General features: G+C 35.2%; 1 protein-coding gene across 3 annotated transcripts in view; it reads right to left on the bottom strand.

Annotated features, from left to right (window-relative positions):
- Positions 1–3290: 3290 nt before the first annotated feature.
- Positions 3291–26808, bottom strand: part of PGR (progesterone receptor) — a 125144-nt gene continuing 101626 nt past the window's right edge. For all 3 annotated transcript variants that reach the window (XM_015100878.4, XM_027979146.3, XM_060399667.1), the window contains 2 exons: positions 22396–22553; positions 3291–19641 (listed from right to left, as the gene is read on the bottom strand). In XM_015100878.4, the coding sequence (XP_014956364.2) occupies positions 19486–19641; positions 22396–22553 (314 nt within the window). In that variant the 3' untranslated portion in view covers positions 3291–19485. The remainder of the gene's footprint in view (positions 19642–22395; positions 22554–26808) is intronic.

The following is a 26808-nucleotide window of genomic DNA, read 5'->3' as shown; positions in this document are numbered from 1 at the left end:
GACTCTAACACATTTACTGCCTTATTTGCTTCTCAAGATCTCCAACAGACCCTAAGAAATAAATACACATTTATGTGAAAGCATTATCAGGGCCCACTTGTGTAACAGTTTTAGTCTCATTGGAAAGTATTTGCATCTTCTCTCATAGCAATAACTGGAGAGGTGTTCAGTTCAGTTCAGTCGCTCAGTCGTGTCCGAATCTTTGTGACCCCATGAATCGCAGCACAACAGGCCTCCCTGTCCCTCACCAACTCCCAGAGTTCACTCAAACTCACGTCTGTTGAGTCGGTGATGCCATCCAGCCATCTCATCCTCTGTCGTCCCCTTCTCCTCCTGCCCCCAACCCCTCCCAGCATCAGAGTCTTTTCCAATGAGTCATCTCTTCGCGTGAGGTGGTCAAAGTACTGGAGTTTCAGCTTTAGCATCATTCCTTCCAAAGAACACCCAGGACTGATCTCCTTTAGAATGGACTGGCTGTATAGTGTGCAGCAAATACCTGGGCTGGGGAGGCTCGTGTGCCTGGGATTGACTGAGTTCTCAAAGCCCCTGCAGACATGTGGAAGGTGCCCTAAGGGAAATGGCAGAGACACAGTAGCAGTATGGGTGCAAAAGACAAATCTGCTTTCACAACTCTCTGGGATCACTTCTGAGTCCTTGGATGCCATTAATAAATGTGTTCATTCTTTAGCAATAGTGTAAAATTAGCTAGCTTTCAATTGTATTTACAGTAACTACCTATAAAGCCCAGCTAACCCAGAGCCACTTCCTTTGCCAAAGTTCACATTGTACTTTTCATATAAACACACAAAGATTCATGGGAATGGTCACTGACCTTCACAGCTAGAACACAGAGGAGTGGTAAAAGTACTGTACACAGGAAGCTAAAACCTTTGTTAACGTAATTGAGAAGCTGATTTGTTACATTTTCTTTCAGTTGCCTCTCCTGGCAATGAAAGGACTCTGACCCCATAAGGGACCACAGTCTGCTACGGGACCAACTCACCCACCCTCCCCACCAACGTCCAGCACCTGTTCAAGCTCTTTTTCTGTCTCTCTTTGGGTTGCTTGTAAAGTGAGTGGCTGCTCTGTTGACATAGTTGGGTTTGCATTTCTCAGATGCTGACATTTTTATTTGGAAAAGAAACATAAAAATAAGTCATAATACCAGCGACAGAGCTTTGAGAAATAATTAGCTATTAAATAATTCCTAAATGAAAGGCCCTTGCAGATGACTGAGGGGACAAGATTTATTTACTGTGACATTTTTCATGTGATAGTAAAGTTTAATTCTTTTTTCAAGTTCTAAGTTTTCTCTTTCAATAATCTTTCCTGTTTTTCTTATTTATATAACATCTTTTAAATGACACTGTCAAACCATGGTAGTGTTCTTACTTAAGATACTTGTCTTAGGCCCCTTCTTTCACTGAACTCTTGTTTTCATAATATGAAGTTCTCAGATACTCAAGCACTACTGTTTTCACTGGCTTTTTCAATGCCTTTGTTCTCCAAAGACTTTGTCAAAAGTTCTCATCTATGAAGCATTTCATGCTACCACTTTGACTTGCTATTTCCCTTTTTGTCAACCTTTCCAAGCCCAACAGACCCAGCTCCGGATTACGTTCCTTTGGGCTACATTAGCCTCTCTCCCGTCCCTGAATTATAACACTAGAATTGAAACCCATGATTTAAGATTTAGTTATAAAATGGCATAAATTTCCTTGAGTTTTTATCATGTGTGCAGTATTCCTCAGCTCTAATAAGATCATGAATTAAATGTGGATGGAATTTGTCTTCTACTTAGATAACCCTTTAAGATCTTGAATGGGACATGATACAACCTTGATGTATGTTGGTTACTTTCTTGGGAACTGTGGGGGACATTCCATCTTGTCATTTTTCAGGTCCTTAGATGGTCTGAAGAAATGTTTTCTATGTCATTCTCCTCCCCCCTAATCATTTTAAGCCAATTTATTAATAGACCTTGATTCATTAAAATAGGATGCTATTTTAAAGGTCATTGGATCAAGCATTTAGTTGAAAACTACATCTTTTTTTCTTTTCTTTTTTTTTTTTTAATCTTGGTCACTTTTGGAAGATAATGCAGTGCCATTCCTCTTTCAGGTTTACAGAACTGTGATTTTACATACTTGAAAACATAAAATACATAGAGAGATCATTCATATATTCATTTCATATATGAAATCACCCTACTGAATTTTGTGCAAATTAGTGATGAGATGTAGATAAGTTACAAATTTCTAGAACTAATAAACTCTTCATTAAACTTTATTCTTATCTTTGCTTTTGTCTCTCTTTTAGCCTGAAAAAATAAGAAAGCAAAAGATTTCACACATTTATTGATGAATAGGTCAAAGATAATCATCAGTGGAGCAGAAATGCCTACTTCTATCATTCTATCATTGTTTTTGGTTGAGAAAAAAGAATGATAATGTGTCCCAAAACAACTTCATTTATCTGCAGAAATATGAGAAATTCATTTCAATTCTTCAGTAAATCCATATTTTATTGCTATACATATTATCCATAAAATATGGATAGCAAATAATAATTATCTTATAGTTGTATCAAAATAATATTGTGATGCTAATTGAAATGGGAGGTTAAATTCACTAACTCAAATCTATGTGAACAAAATTAAAGGGAACCTGCAATTTTCCAGCCTCTGTATCAGCTGAAAACCCACTTCTGTTGGGAGTTCTACCTGAGCGATAACATTCAGTGTTCAACCTACAAATTGGTACCTCACTCCAACTTTCCCATTCACAGCCTCCATGACCTTGGATGACTTGTGCACTCATTTGAGCTTCAGATTCTTTATTTGCAAAATGAGGTGGTCAAATTGATTTGTTTCCTTACAAATTTTTGTTGTTGTTGCTGAGTTAGAAAGTTAATGAAAGCAATGGAAGACACACGTACATACGGACACTAAAATTATACACAGACTGTGCTGGGATTTAAGCTGCTCAAAGTCATTCCTTGAACCACAGGTACAGAACTCATGAATCAGAGGATTTTTAAAGGCCAGTGTAACTCTAATATCCTATGACTCTCTGAGCATACTTTTGCTTTAAATAGTATAATGAGAGAAAAAAGGGAAGAAACATATTACATATATAAGCAAAAAGATAATTCAGGAACAACATGTATCTGGGTAAGAGGATCAATTTAGATACTAGATTGTGATGTTTGGAACGTGGTTAAAATAATGAATTTGATATGCAGAAGTGAATAAAATATATCAGCACTAATAAGGCATTTTAACAGTAATGTTTTAAATGATAGATTTCTATTTATTACAAGATGAATTAACTTATACATTTCTAGAGGTACATTTTCTTTTCATGTCATTCAAAAAGTCCATATAGAAAAATATACTGATTCAGAGAACAATTAAAACATAATGACTTTCAAATTAATACAGAAGACATTATTAATTTGAAATACACATTTTGAAGATGATTTTTAAATAACTAAGTTTTACCTTTATCATGCACACTGTTAATTTTCAGTTGAAATTATTTCACAATTAACTTGGACTTAATAAAATGACTTCCATATTTCCATCTAAACCATTTAGCCTCTGGGTATGGTTTGAAGCTACTCGCTTATTATTTTAAGCAGTTATAACAATAGGATTATATGAATATAACTGGGAAGAATTAAAATGCAAATTAACATTTTGAATTATAACATTAAAATCAACTTCAAGAAAGTATAATGGAAAACGTAATTTGTTTTTCAGAACCAAGGTGTTATTAAAGAGAATGTGTAGAGAGGAGATGGAAAGATGAAAGGAATATTGTATCAGACACAAATCACTATTTCAGAGAATTAGAATTCACTGACAATAAAGTACAGAAAAGTAGGATTTAATGCAGGAAAAATATATTAGGTTTGAAAACATCACAAGTCAACATTTTAAATTTCATTAGTGTTATATACTATAGCTATCCAATTTTATAACTGAGAGGGTAAAAATCACTTTGGGGAAATTTCATAATTTTCAGATTATTGATAGATGTGTAGGAAATAAAGAGTAAGTTTTCCTTTCATTTTTTTCAGAAATTAAATAGAAACATTCAAATTCAAATTGCATGAGGTTAAACAAAGCCAAGATATAAATTAAAAATCTGTTAAAATTTAGATAGAACTACTTTTGTCTAGATTTCAATGTGAAGAAAAGGCAAAGTTAAAGAGTCTACAATGCAGTGAATAGAACTGTAAGTTCCAAAGCTTTTGAGATACCTGTATATCATATGTCCTCATTTCTCAGATAGGGAAAATGAGGTTCAGACATGTTAGGTAACTCACACTGGCGCAGCAAGAAGTGTCAGAGTACAGCACAGAACACAAGTGTTTTAAACTTCCAGACTATTTCCCCCTGTATTTTAGCCTGCACTGATGACCCTTGTTCTCTCTTGTAAGAAGAACTCAGCTACATCTTTCTCTAGATTGCTGTGTGCGCAAGCTTGCCCTCATGCATGCACGTGGAGTGCAGACATTCTGCATCCCACAATACTCTCAACGTAAGCCCTACTTCAGAATAGATAAGTTGACACTGCAATAAGTTAAAGAGTTATAGCTCCACATGATATGTGCAACTGAATTCTGTGCAAGAAAGTTATTGAAAATACGAAAATGATGTAAAGATAAATAGCCTCTGAATTGAGTATTTTCTTAGTTTTTGGAAGAGATTTATTTTGTATCTTCACAGCAAAGGTAAAATGAACCACCAGACAAGAGTCTTAGATGGCCAACTCAGATAATTTAGAAACAAACAATAACCTCTTCCTGTCCCCAGATCACCTCTACTTGGGCTGGTTTCCTCACTGCAAAAACATATTTGTTATTAAAAAACACTCTATTAACTGAGCTACTTGTATAGAAGATATTAAGTATACATGAACATTAAACATGGAATTACTTTATTTTCATAAAATGTGCTTTAAATGAAGTCCTTTTAAATAGTAGTCATGAACATGAGTGTCCATTTGGAAGGAAGAAAAATTCACGGGATGTGCAAACAACCATTTTTGACAATATTCTTTTTTTTTTTTTTTTTTTAAGAAAAAGCCCTCTTAGCAATCACCTATGACAGGTCGTGGTCGAGCAGACTGAGCAGGTCCACAAACTCAGCCTGAGCTTAGCAGCCTGAAGGTCCACAGACTGGGGAGCCCAGCCCCTAGGCAGGCTTCTACACACACTGCCTTCTCTCACGTGTTTCTGTGCCCAATCAGCATTCTCATTTGCAGGGTGAGGATTTTCACTTTTATGGCTTTTCAACAAATAAGGAGCTCTATCAGTGAGTTTACTGGTTTGGTTATTAAAAGTCATATTTATTTGGCCACCAAAGGTTATTTACTAATGTTAACTACCTACATCATAAAATATATGTTGTAACTATTAAGGATTTTTAGCATGTGCTTATCTATTTCTTAGAAAAAATATATCTGTATAGTGTTTTACAGTGTGCAAAGGAATTTTATAGACATCTCATTTAAAAGCAAAGCTCTTTGTTGAAATATTCTCTGCTAGGTAGGTGAAGACATTGAGCTTCAAAGAGCTGAAGACATACTATGATCACAAAGCATTACATTTTAGGGACGTGACAAATTTTTCAAACTAAGTGCAATCTTGCTGTTTGCTTTTTCTACATGTATTTGGGTAACCTTAAGAATTATTTGAAACTGGTGCTTAGACCTCTGCTTACGAGATAAACAAGTATGCATGTTCTGTCTGGTTCACTCCATGCTTACCTTTTTTTAACCAGGTCATTATTATTATTATTATTATTTTAGAAATTCTTAGTGATAATTATCCTTTAATAAATGGACAACATACTTGAACCAGAACTCTGAAATTTGACCGAAGTAACTGTAGATCCCCTGGCTCAATTCATGTGAATAGAGTAGTTCTCCCCTCAGCTTAAATTTTGTTGCATAGTTTATAGACTTTCCCCCTTTTCTATATTTTCTCTCATTTTGTGGGAATTTGGATAATATGAGTTTCTTACCATGCATAATTTCAATAATTTACATGTCAGTTAGGAACTTGAATAACTGTAATAATGGCTTGTAAACTATTAAAATTTCACACAAAAAAACTAATACTTTTTGGGCATTGCCAAATTCTTAAAATTATTCTTTCCTTTGATAAATTATTTATGACTCTATAATGTTTCAGCAAGAAGAGTACATCTTTAAATCATTGTCACCATTAGGAAATGTGTAAAATTTGTGAAGAACAAAATAAGTCTGACAAATAAAAACATTTCTTCTATTCCATATCATCCACATTGGTCTGATTTAAATCTTACTTAAAGGAAACAATTTCATCGTGCAGTTCTGCTAAAACTGTCAATAAATTCAGGAAGAATTTCAAAATTTAATTATGAATTCTATGAATAATTTTATATTTACCACAGTTATTTCTCTTTATCTAGAACATGGTCCAACTTTAAGTAATTTTCAACAAAAATACTTTGTGTCTATATCTGTCTTACCTTTAAATAAAGATTAGATGTTATTTATCTTAACCTTCTGGTATTTAAGGATTAAAACATAAAGCAATATATTTGAAGTAGGACAGGCACTAAGGCATCAATTTATCAAAAGCACTTAGTAAATATAATAATGGAAACATTGAGAATATATCTTCAAACTTCCAACCATTAAAAAGCACTCATTCCCAAGGCACTTGGAGCCACCCTGAGGCTACAAATCAAGAAACTTTGACTTTTAAGAATGTATATTATACTCCCTAATTTCACTTAGAGTAGGATTTTAAAATATACTTTACTATGTATATATTTTAAAAGGCACTGTATTCTAGTAATTTTTAAGACCTAGAAGCTATCAGTGAACTGTTCAATCCAAAGTTATTTCTCTATCAATAAAAGACCCGTTTTTACACCTACACAGACCATGTCAATTAACTGCTTGCACAAATCTCTGTCTTTATATATAATTTCTAGTGACTAAATCTGACTTAAACATTTAGCAATAAATTTAGTAGGGGAGGAGTTGAGTTTCTTTTGATATTTGACGGATTCTTGAACAGAGGCGATAATGTTGGGAAATTGATGTTATTTATATTTTGGTTTCCCCAGAAAAGTGGCTCGCCATTCCAGAAGCTTTTGACACTTCTGGTAAGAATTCCAAAGCCAATTCACATTCATGAGGCTTAAACATACAGCACATCTATTAATAAGGATGATTTTGTTTCTTCATTTCTTAAATAAAAATCTATTACAAAAGATTTAATATGTATCCCAGGAAAACTAATTTAATCTGGAAAAAAAGTGACAGAATGTCTTTTTTTCCTCTCTTTTTGAAGAGCAATAGTGCAAGAAATTGGTTTTCAAATTTAATGAACTACTCTGAACCTCTGTCTTCTCTACTGTAAAATGGAACTCAATATTTAACTGTCAAAGATTACTGTAACAACTAGAGATAATATATGTAAAACTCCTTCCCAATACAAGGCCTGTGCATAGCATCTACTCAAGTAGCAGCTAAAAGGACTGGTAATATTTATCAAATGCATATTGATTCCTAATCTAAATAAACAGGAATTGATTATCAACACAGATTAAAAGAAGTAGAAGCAGTGGGATTCTATGAATGAAGAATGAATATATACTCACGCCGTATTTCACTGATGCTAGGGATGTCCAGTACTCTTGCCTGGAAAATCCCATGGACAGAGGAGCCTGGTGGGCTGCGGTCCATGGGGTCGCTAAGAGTCAGATACGACTGAGCGACTTCCCTTTCACTTTTCACTTTCATGCATTGGAAAAGGAAATGGTAACCCACTCCAGTGTTCTTGCCTGGAGAATCCCAGGGACAGGGGAGCCTGGTGGGCTGCCGTCTATGGGGTCGCACAGAGTCGGACACGACTGAAGTGACTTAGCAGCAGCTGCAGCAGGGATGTTTTTTGATCTTACAAGGAGCTATCAAGGGAATGTTTTTACACAACTATGTATGACTTCAACCGGAACTTATTTACTTAAGGAGCATATTTGCATATGTCCAGTATTAAATTATATTCATAGTAATGAAACAAAATTCACAGTAATTGTCTGAAATACTTTGTTAACAATTAGATTACATTCTTTTCACTTTAATGTTAAATGCATTAAATTTCATATGAAAATCAATAATATTTTGTATAATAAATATTAAACCTTTTACTTCACCAGTGTGATACACTGTATTATTGAATCTTCTTAGAAAACAGTTGAGTGCATTTTGTCTTCATGAACAATTAGCTGGGTTCAATATAATTGTCTTGAGAGTCAGTCCTTGCTTCATTAAAACATACACACAGTCAACTATATTACCTATATAATATATAACCTATATAATCTTATCACATTCACTACCATACAACCTGAAATGTTGATCATAAATTTAAGGTGACTGATGATTTTTATGCATCTTGTATATAACTGTATTGAGGTTTTGGGTGCTCTAATTCATTAAGAAAGACATACAGAAGTGCTTATTTTTAATATCGCACAGACTAGTAATAAGAATACTAATTAATTAGTGGTCAATTGTTGTTTGGAAAATGTATTTCTTTCACTTTCAAACTACCAACCAATTTAATGTCAGACTCCTGTCAAGTGGAACAGACTGACTCAGTTTTTTCACGTGAATCACAAAATATTTTCTCCAAAGTCTACCTCTAGGGTAAAAACAAAGCGGAGTTCTAAACATTAGATTTAAAAGAAGCGCGTGGCGGGATGCTCAGGCGCTCACTGTCACCTGATTCTTCTGCATTTGTCACCCGACCATCACCAGGGAACCAGTGCCAGGCAAACACAAAAGGAGAGTCTAATCCTCTCTGTAAGAGCCTCAGATGAATTTCCAGCATTGGCTCTCCGCTTAAAAACGAGGAGCTAGGAGTGTGGAACTGGACTCAAGAAGTTATACTGGGGCTAAAATATCCTTCAAGGTATAAATCTTCTGTATTAACACTGCAATCTACTGAAAATAGCATAGTAGCAATGGAAACCTAAAGGGGTATGGATCTTGAGACAGGAAAATGATGATTCCTTGTATCTCTTGTCAAATATTACACTAGTTTAACTAACAAGGAAGAGAGAGGATTTTTCATCAACTTCAACATAGCAAAATGTAAAAATCAATTATGTGTCAAGAAGTCTACTAAATCTTTCAAGTGAGTACAAAGCATTAGATTAAAAATGAGTATGTGATGATGCCATTAAAAGCCCACTATGCTATAATTTTTATACGTATGCATTTGTTACCAACCAGTAATTCCATGGACAGAGGAGCCTGGAGGACCACAGTCCATGGTTTCACAAAGAGTTGGACATGACTGAGCACACACACATACGCACAGAACCAGGCATGTACAGGGGAAGGGAGAGTCTCATCGTCTTGACAGAAAAATTCATGTGATTCCAAAAGCACATCTAAAAAATATATTTATTGAGATATATTAATTTTTGTGTTTTTCTTTTTGACACCTGGTCCTAGTCAGTTGGAAGCAGCCATGTTGCCCCAAGAAGAATTAGAACTGTTACAGCAGAAATGCTTAAAGGAAGTTGACATTCACCTTCTGATTTCACAATTGGTCCTTGAAATCTAGAGCAAGACAAGTCTGGAGGATGGCACTTTCCAGGAAAAAAAAAAAAATTCTCTAAATTTCAAAGACACCCTCAAGCAGTGGACTCAAACAGAAAGGATTCCCAGGAATAAACGAAGAAGACTCTGTCTAAGACCCAGGGGAAGCCTCCAACAGACAGGAAGAGGAAGTGAGAGGTGTCTGTGATTCAGAAGAGGGAACTGGAAGAGTAACAAGATCAGATGATAGCGTCCCAGTTTTGAAGGAAGTAGGATGAGCAAAAGAACACCCAGACTAGTCAGGGGATATCCAAGAAAACCATGGCTTTTGTGCAAGGCTATAAAGTCTGCAAGCATCTCAGGAAAGCATGGATTCAACATGGTGCCGGCTGAGTGGGGGCTTTGCAGAAAAGGTGACCACACACGGAAGCCAGATAGGGAAGGCAGCTGGCCTCAGAAGGATGTGCTGAGCCAGGAAGAAACAGAAGATTCCTTCAAAGTCAGACAAGTCAGACAATCAGACAAAATCAGAGAGAACAGATGCAATTATAAGCCGGAGTCTCAAACAAGAGGTGACAGCAGTGGGTTCTGATGACCAGGCGTGGTGAGGGATGGGCGAGGCCACTGAGGCCCAGGAGAAAGAAGACCCCTTCCCATCGCCACTGCCCCCATGTAAGTGTCTTCCTTTTCCCAGTTGTCATGGGTTAGTGGAAATGAAAAGGAAGAACAGCACTGGATGGAAACTGGGAGAGATAATTCAAAATAAGCCTCTGTGAAACGAAAAGCCATAGATAACTATTTCCATGTGTCAGGTTCATTCCCCACTCTTTCACTCACCAGCCCTCCTTCCTCGACTCCACTCCCTCTGTGAAGGCATCACGAAGAAGACTTCATGAATAAGACATTATCAAGAAGTCAAGACTCCTTGCAGAGAACTAAGCATTTTTGTATGTACTATTTTGCAATTATACTGAATAACAGCATCTGAAGAAGGATCTATACAAAAGATGTCTTTATTTTTTTTAAGCTGAATACAGCTGTTTCCCTTTCTTTTCCCATTTGCTGATTCTTACGCTGTTCTAGTCTTACGTTTGTGCAAAAACCACGATCTTGAGATTTAATAGACGTGCAAAGGTGAGGATATTGGTAGAGGGGTAGAGATTGTTTGATAAGATTCTAGAACTTGGTATACTAAAGTTCTTAGTTTTTTATCATCTTTTTTAATGAAAAATTTGAAATTTCAACAGTGACAGAACGGGCATATGACCTATGTTTGACAATTTATATGGCATATTTTACCTATTTCCATAAACTCTGTCAATTCTTTTTTTTTTGGTTTAAATCTCTGGAAACCTAGGGAGGAGGAAATGATCACCTCCAACTCTTATGTTAATGGCCACTATTTTCCACTAGAACACTGCAACTTCCTAACAAATGTTCTGTCTGTCTCCAGAATCAGCCACCTCCAATTCTATTCTCCAGATGGCAGTGAGGGTGAGCTTTCTTATACACCGATCTGAATTCTGCTGCTCTCCTGTTTAAACAGGCATCAATCAAGACTACACGATTGAACATGGTTCCAAGACCATTGATTTCCTGGACCTGGTTTTCTTCCACCTCATCATCAGCCCCCAGCCATCCTCTCCCCATCAGGTCTGCGCCTGTGCTGTTACCTCCTGCCTGGAATACTCTTCTCTTCCTGCCTCGGCCGTTTGCTGATTCTGCATGCTCAACTAATTATTAAACCACTTTGAGATCACGGCTGAGAAACCTTTTATCAAGACGCCTTTGTCCATTCTTAAATTCAGCCCAGGTGCCCCTCATGTGCTCCAATGGCTCCTTGTACTTTCTCTACCATGACATTCAATACACAACATCGTAACTATCTATATACTCGAGCCTAGTCCCCATCCAACTGTAAACTCGGAGAAGGTAGGATTGCTGTCTAATGTATTCACTGCTTATTTCCACATTCTGGTAGAATGACTGACATGCAACACAGCAATGTTTGTAACTGGCTGGTGAAGAACAAAATTATTCCTAAATAAGATAAATAAATTTAAAAACTGACTCCTAAAGTAAGACTTTTCAACTTTGAAAAAAAAACCCACAATTTTTTGGTTTTTGTATTTCAGAGCTTTGTTTTTTCTTTCTATTAACATAGATAACTGAGTCAGTTACTTTATATTAATGGAAAGTATTAATAAAATTTTAGAGTTGAAATGGATAATTTGTTCCTAACGTTTTCCTTCCTCCCCGCTTCCTTCCTTCTTTCTTTCTTGTAGTCCCTCCTTCATCCTTCTTTTCTTGCCCCCTTTCTCTTTCTTTCCCCCTCTCTTGTCTCTCTCCCTGTCTCTTTCTCCCTACTCCTTTTTCTCTCCCTGCTTTTTACATGTTGACACCTAACTGGTAGCTATACAGAAACTTAGAGATCAATGATTTTTTTCTAAAAATTTACCCTCAAGTTAGAAAATGGACAAGCAAAAAGTAAGCTTCTGGGCATATTTATATTTCATATGATTGGAGAGTATGTGATTATTTTTCTAACATTTACCATTGTTATCCCTGTAGATAATCATTCATGTTTTGTATCATTAGCATAATTGTTCACTCAGTAATAAAGGGGAAAAGCTACTGTTTGGAGTACTTCTCCATTTCACTTCTGTAAGTTGCATTTACTCCTTGCAAAATATGAAGAATTTTTATATTTTTCTTGTTTTTATCCCAAATTTCAATGAAAAACTTAAAAAAAACTCTATGTCCTGACTTTTCTTGTGGTTGTACAGGTATCAGAAAAAGTGAAAATGCACATTGTACTCAGTTCATACGAAGCAACTAAATTGGTTAAAATGATGAGTTCTAAAGACTGCCACTTGCAAATCTCTTTTTACCCTCAGTTATATCAAATATAGGACTCACCATTTTAAGTAAATGTTGGATACATTCTTAGTCTATAGAGAATAAGCAGAGCTGCATATCTCCGTTTTGATGAGAATATGGTATGATTATATTAACTTTACATAAAACTTCTGGTGTTTCTCATGAATTTTAAAGTTCTCAGAGAAAGCTATGACAGATGCCCATTGATTATTTTTCTATTACATATTTTAAAAACACTTTTTCATTTACCCAGTGAAAGTTGCACAAAACCCATTAAATCAGTGTGGACATGATTGTAATTGATATGTCTTTGAATAAAAAATGTGAAGAAAAGAAAACAATTATTTCTTAATAGGAATACAGTTTTGTGGGGAGATACTTTAAAATCTAGCTAGCTTCCTGAGGGTGAGGGTTGGTAAAAGTTTAATGGCAAAAAGTTTTAAACTACTGCTTTCTATAAATAATTCATAACAACAAAAACCTCTCACAGGTAGGCAGATTTCATAGAAAGAGGTGTTAAGCTTTAAATGTAATTGACAAGAGGAAAACATTTTAAGTAGGTTTCATTTAGAAAACGTTATGCTTGCTAAATTGGATATATTAGGATTTGATGTATTAAGAGCAATTTCAAAAGATTACAGTACCATTTAAATAGTTTGCTCATATATATCTAAATGTTGATCATGATACTGATGTCACACTGCAGTTAATAATTTAATTTTCTTTAAAGCAATGGAGAGGGTAAGCTTTCTTAGCTGCTTAATTCACATTTCTCTGTAAGTCTTTTGTCAGTTAAAGCTTTCAACCAGCTTTAGCTTTCAAAAGCTTAAAGCAATGCCTTCCCATCTCTCCACGAGTAGAAAGAAAGCAAACAAACTCATGTAAGGTCAGCATGACATAAAGCAACAAGAGCCAGTAAATTGAAAATGAGGTTGACATTTTGGGGCTAATCCAGCAGTCCTGTAACACTCTTCCAAGCTCCACAGCTGCACAGGGCTGTGGACAAGCCGGGGCGCAGCCTCCAGGCAAGTGCCCGGAGCGCTGCCTTGGAACGCGATCAACTCCAAGAAGAGCAGCAGGGCCCTTTGAGATTGTCTTTGCTTCGGTGATAGGCTATTTAGGTAACGTACATGTTGAATCACTGCCACTATGAACTTCAAGGAAAACAAGTTACTCAATCCTAAAGGATATCAACCCTGAATATTCATTGGAAGGACTGAGGCTGAAGCCCCAATACTTTGGCCACCTGATGTGAAGGGCCACTCAGTGGAAAAGACCTTGATGCTGGGAAAGATTGAAGGCAAAAGGAAAAGAGGACAGCAGAGGATGAGATGGTTAGATAGCACTGCTGACTCAATGGACATGAATTTGAGCAAACTCTGGAGACAGTGGAGGACAGAAGAGCCTGGCATTCTGCAGTCCATGGAGTCACAAAGGGTCAGACATGACTTAGTGGCTGAACAACAACCATGAACTACTGCTCTTTAACTTATCAACAATGCCCCCTTCCCTAAATTCTCAAATCTTGTCTAATGATAGAGAGGACAAATTATTAAAGAAAACTACACTTTTTTGTAGGCTCTTTTCTTTCACGTTTTTCAGGCCATACTGTTTCATGCCTAACTCTGGACATACAGGTTTTATTGGCCCCAAGTAACTGATGGTCTCTAAGGACTTTTCCTGAGTTTAAATGGGAATATGAGCCAACCTGAATGCAGTTATCTAGACCCAGTTCACATTCTGGATTCATATGGACACAGATCAATCCAGGTTGGATTGGATTCCATAACATGAAGCAAGCAGTCATTTATTTTACTGCCTTTTGTTCAACTTGTGAAATTTGATAATTTGATAAGGACCAGAGAGTGTGGAATAATGGTATATTAAATAGATAATGGATGCAATGTAGAGAGATAGAGACTGTCTTTTTCACTAAACTTTGAGTAGGGAAAACAGTGAAACCACAGAAATCAAGCATTATTATCTTCATTAATATCATTACATGGCTTAGTCTAGTGTGGATAAGCAATTTAGGACCTGGCAAACCTGTGAGATTTTCTGGCTATGTATTTCCTGCAAAATTTAAGAGCTGCAAAAATTCCCCATATACAACTGGTAGTTACCCTTTCTTGGGTTGTCTGCTTATCCATTAACATTATCAATGGAGACATGGTTGGTGAGTTTGCAAGTATAAAAATAAAATAGCCTTAAAATTGAAAAAAAAAAAGTTCTTTTGAGTACTTATACACCATTCTCTGGAGATTGTATGAATATTTAAAAGAACTGATATTCTATTCTGAAATCTGGTATGTAAAGAGTGCAGTACATGAGAGAAATTGCTCAGGTATTCACAGTTAAAAACTCTAGAAATTTAATAGCTTTCTTACCAAAAGAATTCAAGATCAAAGCAGACATGAAGATCTCTTCTGGGAATTTTATAACATAGCCTTAAGGACAGGAATGATATTTAGGGAGCTGATGACTTCATTATGATTTCCAGACACACTGTTCCTTTATACAGAATTATTACCACAGTGAAAACAATGTGAGCATGAACTATATAGCATAGATTTTTGGAATATCTGTGTTTTAGTCAACCTCTCTATATTTTAAAGAAATACTTTTTAAAAAAGGTCAATATCAGTACCTTTATTCTTCGTATTATAATGAACGGAACCAGCTCATTTTTTTTCAGAGAAAGAAATTCACTGAATTTTTTTCAGAGAAAGAAATTAACTGAATACTTTGAACTCTAATTTCAAATCAAATATTTTAAATATTCATATGCACATGGAGGTAGCAATAAAGCAACTTCATTTTCTAGATTCCTTGGTTTCACTATAGAATATACCAGATTAATCTGATAAAATCATAACTAGAACTATGGCTTAAAGAAAACATAAAAATAGCAGTTACTATTTCTGAACACTTATGTATTTCTTTTCATTTTCATTTCTATTAATCACAAAACAATTGGCACAGGCAATTTTAATCAGACTTACTCAGCCAGGTATTAAACAGCAGAGAAAGGGAGAGCGGGTCTAGATCAGCTCTCCACACAGTACTCGCTATCCACTGTAGCTGTTTAGAAGTTACAGGCTGACAGGGTATGGCTATTTGAAAGGCCTTCCTTCTGGAGAAAACATACTACCTACCATATTTGCATATTATCCGTGCAGCAACTAATTATTTTAATGGGAAATATGAAAAATGATAGTACTGCCTAATTTGAAAGTGCCATTTAAAAAATAAAAACACAATTGTTAAGTAACTACTGACACTGGAGGTATAATTGCTTCAGACCCAAATGGCTCCTCAAATCTTTTGCAGGGAAATATTTTTATTAACTCAATAATCTATTTCAGTGTCCTTCAAGTACTGTCTGATAGATAACCTTCTTCATGTGATTTAATTTCACTTTAGAGCCTCCAGAAAGCACATGACCTATAAAATTAAGATAAAAGTTATGCAACTACATAGGAACAGAGACATTAGTAAGCAGAAATTTGCAGAGGAAAAGATTTAGAGGCCATATATCTTCCATTTGGTTATGTCATGTTCTTTTCCGAAAGCTTTAACTTTTTTAAACCTTAGCTTGAAATATTAAATCCTAGGATTTAGGCACCTTCATTTTCTTGTGCTATAACAGGCACTCAAAAAATACTTATTGAATGAAATCAGAGATGAGAAAATTTTGTATACTGAGGTTTTTAACACAAACCTCAATTTTATTTAGAATGCAATTTAGAGCTACTTACGTTTTCTTAAGAGACAATTATATTTGTGGAATTTTTCTTAGGGAGGGAAATAATACTCCATTCTGTTTTAAAATTTAGAATAGGGAGCATAAAGTGTGTTTTTACTAAATGAAAAATGTACTTATATTTTCTATGTTATAGTCAGTACAAGGAGAAAACTCACAAAGCAGGAAAAGAAAAGGTGGAATATTTAAAGAGATGAAGATAGAGGCCATGGGAAGAGAAAGTCATGAAGTCATGCACACGGAAACACGTCCTGATGCAACAAACCCACATGGGATTCATTGTAATACCAAACCCAGAGAACGTGTCATTCAACTCCCTGACAAGGAACATGACTGTCCTATATCAAAGCAGCTCTCAGACTGGTAGCAGAGTAAGAATACAGAATAGTGCACTATTGTCATCCAGGTCTGCACAAAATCTGCGGAACTTAGGAGAAAACAAGTCACTCTCTGGAAGATGCAGGGAAGATACGACAGAAGTGATGTTTTGCTGAGCCTTGAGCTGAGGCAGGACTGGTATCAAAAGGGAGAAATAAAGGCAGAAGACTGACTCTAAAGACTTGTGCAGCTGCAATAAAAGGTGAATGTATGACAGGGGAGGATAAAGAGAGTCAAGTTACAGGAACCGACGTTTGAACACCATTTCAGAGTGATTCCTTTGTCGCTGCATTGATAAGAAGAGTGGACCAATTAAAATACAATCTGTGAAGATGGAGCCCAGGAACGGGTATTTGTAACAAGCTCTCCTAGAGACTGTAGAGGGCTTCCCTGGTAGATCAGATGGTAAAGAATCTGCCTGCATTGTGGGAGGCCTGGGTTTGATCCCTGGGGTGGAAAGATCCCCTGAAGAACAGAATGGCTACCCACTCTGGTATTCTTGCCTGGAGAATTCCACGGACAGAGGAGCCTGGTGGGCTACAGTCTAGGGGTCACAAAGAGTTGGACACAGTCGAGCGATTAACTCTTTTAGACTGTCATGTGCAGCTGTATATATAGTTGAGAAACACTGCAGTGGTTGACTGGAAGCCATTGAATATTTTCCAGTGAGGCAATGGCAAAATTAGATCCATTTTTGGAAAATAACTTTGGCCTGGAGAATGGAGAGAGAATGAGTCTGTGTGTTTAAGATTTTGAAAGACTAGATAGCAGTCAGCATTGTATTGGAACACACATGTATTCACTGAAAAAGACATGTAGACAGACACACTAAGGAAGAGATCTTTTTTGACTAATGTTAAGACTATTTGAAATTCTTGGTTTAAACTCTTATTGAACATTATAACCAAGCATTATGAAATTTGTTTATTACCTGTTTGGCACATGGACCTAAAGAACTCAAGTCATGGGTCCTGGTTAGAAATTGTTTTAATCCCTATTTCAAATGCCTTATGAGGAGTCACTGTTTACAGTTGCTCTATATCTAATTCATTCTGAAAATGGAAGAAGTTATTGGCAAGAAACAGTTATGGTAACATTATGATCTGCCAGGTTTCTTTTGGTCAGATGAAATCACTTTATCTTGTTTTAGGGGTCATATTATTATTCATTAATTGATGATTCTATGTTATTGTCCCTTGGTAAACTTTAAGTTTCTATCAGTTTAAGGGAATGGGTAATTTAAAAATGCATTAAGAAATCAGATGCTTTAGTAAATGTTTTCTATATTGTTTTCAAAGTTTTTTGATTTTGCTCATTAACAACTATTAATCTGCATATGGTAATATGCTTTATTTATAAGGGAATGTCCAATTTTAAAGAAATTTCAAAAAAGAATTAGGTCTACTAGTTTCTCTGAATTGTTAAAAATGATATATATGCCTAAAATTGGTACAAATTATTTTATTTAGAAGAAAAAATGATTGTTTTTTGTTTTTACCAGTGGTTCTTCCTGTTTTATATGTGTGTGTGTGCATTAAAAAAAAAAATAGGTCTATTTAAAAAAACAGTGACTTTTTTTTTTTTTTTTTACATAGATCTGTTTAAAATAGTGACACCTAGGTGTCCAGTGATACCTCAGAAAAAAAAACTTGTGTGTCTCCTAAAGGGATATTTTCAGCTCACATAACACTGTGAGTTGTGTGTTTTCTAGTTATTGGTTATATTATTTTAAGCCAGTATTTAATGTTTCCTAAATTATCTCTTAGACTGGATCAGAGACACTGAAAACATTTTAACTGTGATTTGTCCACTATGCCCACTCAGTAGAGAAAAAGAGTAATACTTCTCTCTTTTTTCCTCTCCCTTCTTTTTTTTTTTCCCCCTACCTACCCTCCATCCCTTTCTTCTTTGATGTGAAAAGTGAGTAACAAGCTCTGACCAAAAGGAACATTCTACAGGAAAGTTATTATTACAGGAAAGTTATTATGAAAGATGAGGAAATATAATAGAGACTTGGTAAGGATAAGTGACTGTCCACATGCCCTAGATGTAGCGGGTGGAGTTAGACCACAGACTTTCTGGCTTCCTATTTCAATTTAGAATGCCTTGTTAAAGGACAATTCCCCCCGCAAAAGGCTAGAAGAAAACTGCAAAACTCATGATATACTTGTCATAGCATTATGGCTCTCCTTCCTTAAAAGCCTCCTTAGAGATCTGTGTTTCCCATCTGGGAAACAGTCTTAACATATAAGCTGGTTTTCTTAGTTTGAGGAGCATCAATCTATTTCAAGAATTTTAAACTCTTTTTCTATATATTTTTTGTATTAAAAACCCTTTGGAAAATATGGTTAAGGTTATAAATTACCTTCTCACAAAAAAGTATATACACTCATATAGCTATAATTTTGCATACCGATTTGTTTCATTTTTGTAAATATAACCAGGGAGACAAAAGGAGCTATATAGAAAGAACATAGAACAGCTTTTTGTTTTTATGTGCAAGATTCTTCTTTTCTCTAAAGTAGATTTGTTATATGTGAAAATTAAAAATGTCACCTGAACGATATGAAATGATACGGATAAGATTAACATTAACAATCACTTTAGTACTGTTTCAACCTTGCAAACTCTTAAGGAAAATATGGGTGCACAAAAACACTAAAAATCTGAATTATGCTTTATAAAGGAAAACAATTAAACCTCACAACTTTTCTTTGAAATTTACATAGTATGACACATTATAAAGGTAAGGCTTTGAGAGAAACAGTAAAAACTCGTGACCTCATAATCATGACCCCCGAAAAAACAGACATAGCACAAAATTTAATTTTTTAAAGATAAAAATGGCATTCACTTTTTATGAAACAGAAGAGGTTTCACCATCCCTGCCAAGATCTTGGGTAATTGTGCAGCGATAACCTCAGACATCATCTCTGGAAATTCAACACTCAGTGCCCGGGACTGGATAAATGTATTCAAGCAGTACAGATGAAGTTGTTTGACAAGCTGTTGGTTTAACAAATGGATAAGAAACATGTGAGGAAAATAATAAATTTCTAAACTATATAAACATCGAAGCTTATTTTTCTAATAATAGAAATGCTTCAGATGTTGTTTTTTACCAAAATGAAAAAACTCCCTCCATTTCCAGAATAATATATAAAATATTACATCCATATGATGAAATATTCTAATATATAGAAAGATTTAAAGAAATGAAAGTATTCTGTAATCCTATTGGATAAGCAGTGTGAACATTTGGTATATTTCAAGTTTTTTGTTTACACATACTCAAGTACATGCATAATAATAAAATAATAACAATATATATGCATATATTTTTTTTCATAAGTGAAATTACTTTTAGTTTATTTCTTAATCCAGCTTTTCCCACATAACAACAGGCAATCGATACAAACAACCCAACCTGATTAATTTTAATCTAATATTTTTTTGGCCACACCATACTGCATGTGGGATCTTAGTTCTCCAACCAGGGATCAATCCCACACTCCCTGCACTGGCAGCACAGAGTCTTAACCACTGGGCTGGCAGGAAAGCATCATTTTAATCTAATTTTAATTCTGTCAAAATAATTCATGCACATATTTTTGAAAGTCAGATAGTACTGCAAGACCTACAGGAGCAAAATCACAGATGCAACAACTCTGAATTACTTTAGTCTCGGTCATTTGATATTTACCTCAGTATTTCTAATAAATTATATTTCCCAAAGTTTACATTATTAGGATCCTATTAAATAAGGATTTAGCTTTTTTGTATTATACACCCATCTCCTCAACTACACACACTTTCACTTCTTCCTATTCTCTACATAGATATATCTCAATTTTTGGCTAAATCAATATCTAGCATTTATATTATACAAATTTTTATTGTTTCTTGCTGGATTACATTTCTTTTCCTACATGAGTTACTTTAATTTTGCTAGTGCTAATCACCTCATGTTTCTGTGGGTTTTTTGTTTGTTTTTTCTATATTTATCACAAAGCCATAGTCAAATTTTCTGACAGAATTCTAAAAACTTACTTCAGTATGTTCATACAATTAGTAATATCTCAAATCAAACTTTTTTTTTTTTTTTGGTGCTAGTGCCCTGACACCCTGTGCACTAGTTACTGTGCTGGGACACCCCTTTGTGTCTCTCCTGGGTTGAATCTCATACTCCTTTGGCTTACGCCAGGGTTCTGTTGTAAGAAACCCTGCAGATGCCCTTGAGAAAGGCTGTATTTGAGGTGAGGTCTGGGAGACCTTGCAAGTCTGAAAATATTTTCATGATGCCATCATATTTGTTTGATGGTTGGCTGGTACAAAATTCTTTAAATATTTTTCTTTCCTTCAAAATTCTCCATTATTTTCTGGGTTCCAGTATTTTTGTTGGGAAGTCCTACAACATTCTGAATCCTGATGATTTGATGTGACTTGCTTCTTTTTTCACTGGTATGTTTTAGGATACCCTCTTTATTCTAGGTATGCTGAAATTTTACAATACTGTGCCTTGCTTCAATTGGGTTGAGTCTGTATACCGGGCCCGTATGCTCAGAAAATTCATATCCTTCAGTTCTAGCAGCCTTTCTTTTAAGATTACTTACGCAATTTCCTCTCCTTGGTTTTCTCCACCCTTTCTTTTGGAGATTACTACAAACTGGAAAATGAAGCCCTGTGGATTAATACCCTAAATTTGCTTTCTCTCTACATTTTCATATCTTTTTCTTTTTTTTGTTACTTTTATCTGAGTTTTCCTGAGATTTATAGTTTCTGAGTTTTATATTTATATTGAATTTTTAACTTATGCCCTCCTTTAATTATCCAAAAGTATTTTCTCACTAAATGTCCTTTTTAAAATGTTTTCCAGTCTTTTTTCATGGATGCAGCATCATTCTTACTTCTGTGAGTATTTTAACTTTTGATGCTTTCTTCTGTTATCTGCACTGGAGCTTTTTCCTTCAAGTTACTTTTTTTTTTTCCTTTTATTTTGTTCTCTGCCTTACATTTGAGAGACTTTATCTAAATGGCTAATAATTCTTGGCTATTCACATTCAGCAGTGAGGCCTCATATTTGATCTAGTGAGCAGAGAGCTTTTTATGCCTTGATTATTATTTTAGTGTTTCTGAACACAGTAATGATAAAATTTGTATGCAAAACATCTTGACTAACCCTATATATTTATCCAGTTTGGTGTTAGGCATTTCTAAGGTGCTTTTTTTTCCCCCTCTTGTATAAGCAGTGAGGCATACATGTCTTAAATACTTGCCTAATTATTTAAGATAAACCCTAAAACGTGAGAATTTGAAAAGAATGCAACCTTTAACTATTGCCACACACTGCCAGATTGTCCATTAGCATTGTTGCTAACTTATAACTCCACCCAAAATGGTATGAGAGTCTTATTCTCCACATCTATATCTTTGCTGTCCCAGTTTACATAAAATATTTTCTAACTTAAGACAAAAACATTTTGGAGCATTTTCAGGAATATGTATCACAATTCCTATCAACCATTAAATTATTCTCAAATCTCACAAATACTAGTAAAAGGATATTTCAGTGATCTATACTGAAAATGAAAAAAGCACAATATAAACTGTGAGCGGTATGATGCAAGTCATGTTTTAAAGTGGAAGTACAAACATAAATTTGAAGAGTACACATGAAGTAAAACTTGTACTTCACACTTAAGAAGTAATAGATAGAATTCAGAGAATAATCACTGATATTCTAAAAACCAGAATACTTACATCATGCAAGTTATCAAGAAGTTTTGTAAGCTGATAGAAACGCTGTGAGCTAGGGACAACTCCTTTTTGTCTCAAACCAATTGCCTTGATGAGCTCTCTAATGTAACTTGATCTCATTTCTTCAAACTGGTTTTGGCTTCTTAGTCCTTCTAAAGGAACTGTAAGAAGATAATTACAAGTGGCAGTTATGTTTAAAAGTTGACAGTAGCACTTTATAATATAAATTTCTGAACTATACAGAGATTTCTTTTGATACACAACTCTAGAAACAAATATCTGAATAGAAAAGAGTGCTACTAACAGTTTTAGGACATGTAACACTTCTAGCTCTTTTGAAGAATATGGCAACAACTAGGTAAGTTAAAGAACATCTCAGCTTATTGTAGAGCCATATTAATGGATTGCACATTTGACTTAGCATCTGCTCAAAAGAGCATCTGACATTATTGTACATTCCTGTCTCAAATATTTAGTTTAAGTTTACAATGACAGATATGCTGCATCTTTTTTGCTTTTCGTCTCCTGACTGTTGATACAAGAGAAAGTCACTGATGTTTGAATTTTCTCTTATATTCAGCCACTTGACTATACTCTATTTTATTTACGCATTCATTTATTAATATTGTTAAATCTAACAGTTTTTGTTGGATTATCTTTTTTTTTTTTGGTATACGACAATACCATACTCAAATAATATCCTTATTTTCTCTTTTCCAACAGTTGTAGCTGTCATTTCTCCTTCATGGTTCAATACATTGTTTAAGTCTTTCAGAACAATATTAAATAATAACAGTAATGGTAAATACTCAAATTTTGTTGCTGATTTTATTGATAAATGCCTCTCATAATATCAGCAACGAAATTTGAGTATTTATCATTACTGTTATTATTTACTAGTAAATAATAACTTCTACCTCAGAAATCTTTAATTCATACATCCAAATTTTAGGCACAACGTCCTACTATAGCCCATTCTCTTGTTTCCACTACGTAGTCAATAAACCTACAGCCTTTCTCCTAAGTCTTTCCGGTTCTTCTGTTGTGACCTGTCTGAGATGTCCTGGTTGGTTTCTTTAGCAACTCTATTACCGGAACTCCCAGCTCCCTTATTTCCTTTTACTTTGGTTGCAACTGTCCCACAAACAAATCTTCAACCATAAGTGAAGTTTCTGCAACTATATCCAGATTACTGAAAGCAAAATCACATAATCTATGGATTTATACATCTAGATATTTATGATCTTGACCTTTAGCATTATTTCTAGAGAGAAGTGTACTTCATTTGAGCAAAGTCAACTCTATGTCTCCAGCAAAGTTAGATAAATAAAGCTTTTAAAAAACCTCTTTCTGTATTCCCTGTATCCCAACAGACATTCATTTCTACTTCCCTTGGAAAAAGAAGGCCAGAGATAATAAGCCAATAGAAACTAAGAGTGAACTCTGGTTTAGAGTTTTCAAGAGCTCAGATCCTCAGTATAAAAGGGACTTAGGTAATTTGGGCAATAGGACACTTTTGCGCCAACTGAAAACTTAACTGTACGTATATGTTATGTGTATCATAACATATAGTATTATAACATATAGTATCATAACCTATTCACTTTGCTTCATATAGCAACTATTTTAAACATCCATAACTTTTTGTAAACATTCCAAGCAATTTTCACATGTCCCTCACTCTTCACCATGACTATAAAATTATATTTTCTTCTGATTACTGAAGTATTGTTTTCTCATTGGGCTTTAAAGAGCTGGAAAACTAGTAACCCAAAGCCTTCGACACTATCCATCTACCTGTTGAGGACCAGACTTGAAGCAATTATCCTTACTTCAAGAAAATCAGGCCTAATCTCATCCTGCCTCATCCTATTAGTATCAACCATTAACAACATGCTCCCAGGATATGATAATCTAATCACTAGGCTCTCATCCTATGCTCCTGGGATATCTCTGAAAATTATTCTCCTTTACACTCCCTTCCTTAGATTTCAGATCTATGATGAACCAGCTGTAAAAAAGTTATTTCTATTTTATTTGAGCTCTTTATATTAATTCATTGTTTTCTTAATTATTACACTCAGCATTACATGGCTGGAGAATTTTCTCTGAGATTCTTATTGATTCCATATTTGGGTTTTCAGCACTTCTTGTACATATATTGTGGCAAGTGGGAGAGAGTGACTGAAGGGCAGTTAGCAATATACTTGCTATTTTAGATGAAAATACTTTAAAAAATACTTATTTTGGGTTTAGTTATTTAAAAATAGTGTGTATCAATTAGAAAAATTTTGAAAAATACTGAAAATACAAAGAAAATTATAAGTCACCTGAAATCCTACAATCCAATAGTTTGGGATATTTAATAATATTATATTGAGAATATTTACATAATTAAGTCATTCAAAACTCTTTATATATGAATGTTTTTAATTCTCACACAAAATTTAATATCACGGAAATGTGTAGTAAATGCAAGTTATTTAATTATTTTCTCATTCAACACTTGCACCATGCAACATCATGCAATATTTTACTAATATAAACAATACTTGCACTCATCTCACACGCTAGTAAAGTAATGCTCAAAATTCTCCAAGACAGGCTTCAACAGTACATGAACTGTGAACTTCCAGATGTTCAAGCCAGCTTTAGAAAGTGCAGAGAAACCAGAGATCAAATTGCCAACCTCTGCTGGATCATAAAAAAAGCAAGAGAGTTCCAGAAAAACATCTTCTTCTGCTTTATGGACTATGCCAAAGCCTTTGACTATGTGGACCACAAGAAACTGGAAAATTCTTGAAGAGATGGGAATACCAGACCAACTGACCGGCCTCTTGAGAAACCTGTATGCAGGTCAGGAAGCAACATGGACATGGAACAACAGACTGGTTCCATGAAAGGAGTACGTCAAGGCTGTATATTGTCATCCTGCTTATTTAACTTATATGCAGAGTACATCATGAGAAACGCTGGGCTGGAGGAAGCACAAGTTGGAATCACGATTTCCGGGAGAAATATCAATAACCTCAGATATGCTGATGAAACCACTGTTATGGCAGAAAGCAAAGAAGAACTAAAGAACCTTCTGATGAAAGTGAAAGAGGAGAGTGAAAAAGTTGGCTTAAACCTCAACATTCATAAAACAAAGATCATGGCATCTGGTCCCACCACTTCATGGCAAATAGATGGGGAAACAATGGAAACAGTGACAGACTTTATTTTGGGGGGCTCCAAAATCACTGCAGATGGTGACTGCTACCATGAAATTAAAAGAGACTTGCCCCTTCGAAGAAAAGCTATGACCAACCTAGACAGCATATTAAAAAGCAGAGACATTATTTTGCCAACAAAGCTCCACATAGTCAAAGCTATGGTTTTTCCAGTAGTCATGTATGGATGTGAGAGTTGGAATATAAAGAAAGCTGCGTGCCGAAGAACTGATGCTTTTGAACTGTGGTGTTGGAGAAGACTCTTGAGAGTCCTTTGGACAGAAAGGAGATCCAACCAGTCCATCCTAAAGGAAATCAGTCCTGATTATTCATTGGAAGGATTGATGCTGAAGATGAAACTCCAATACTCTGGCCACCTGATGTGAAGACCTGACTCACTGGAAAAGACCCTGATTCTGGGAAAGATTGAAGGCAGGAGGAGAAGGGGACGACAGAGGATGAGATGGTTGGATGGCATCACTGACTCAATAGACATGAGTTTGAGCAAGATCTGGAAGATGCTGAAGGACAGGGAAGCCTGGGGTACTGCAGTCCATGGGGTCACAAAGAGCCGGACATGACTGGGTGACTCAACAACAACAAAGGATAGCTTTTAAATTTCTCCATGGTCTCTCTTTCCTCTAAATTATTTTTTTATTTTGTCTTTATGTTTGATATCAAAGACTTCCTCAGATACCCTGGTTGCTTCTTTATATTCAAGCATGGAAACTAAAAAGCTGATTGCTAGTTCTGTTTGAATGAACAGTTATTATTGGCTATAAGCTTTAGTGTAGGGCATTCTGGCTGAGCTATTTCAAAGAGAAAGCCTTGCTATTAGCATATTTAATTCTTTTTTTTCTAGCTTAATAAATTCTTTATAAAAGAATCTTTCGTTTTCCTATCTGGAGAATATAAACCTGGATGACAGTGTTCTAGAGGACTGGTGATTTTGCAGGGTGTTGTCTCAACATTTGGTATATAATCTTAATCTGTTTACACTATCCGTCTTCACCCTCATCACTGCCTGCAGTCCACCAACCCAACTGCCTTCTGTTGCATCCTCTTCAGGGAATAAACCTACAGTCTCTACCTCAGTTGCAGAACAACTGCACCATTGGTGGATATTTAGAAACACATTTTCAAGAGAACTTGGTGTTTTTAATTCTACTTTCACTCTCATTAAAAAAAAAAAATCACTGTTGTC

Source organism: Ovis aries, chromosome 15 (assembly GCF_016772045.2).
Source record: "Ovis aries strain OAR_USU_Benz2616 breed Rambouillet chromosome 15, ARS-UI_Ramb_v3.0, whole genome shotgun sequence".
NCBI classification, from domain to species: Eukaryota; Metazoa; Chordata; class Mammalia; order Artiodactyla; family Bovidae; genus Ovis; species Ovis aries.
The sequence above is the reverse complement of the archived record's forward strand: the minus strand, read 5'-3'. Positions and strand labels throughout refer to the sequence as shown.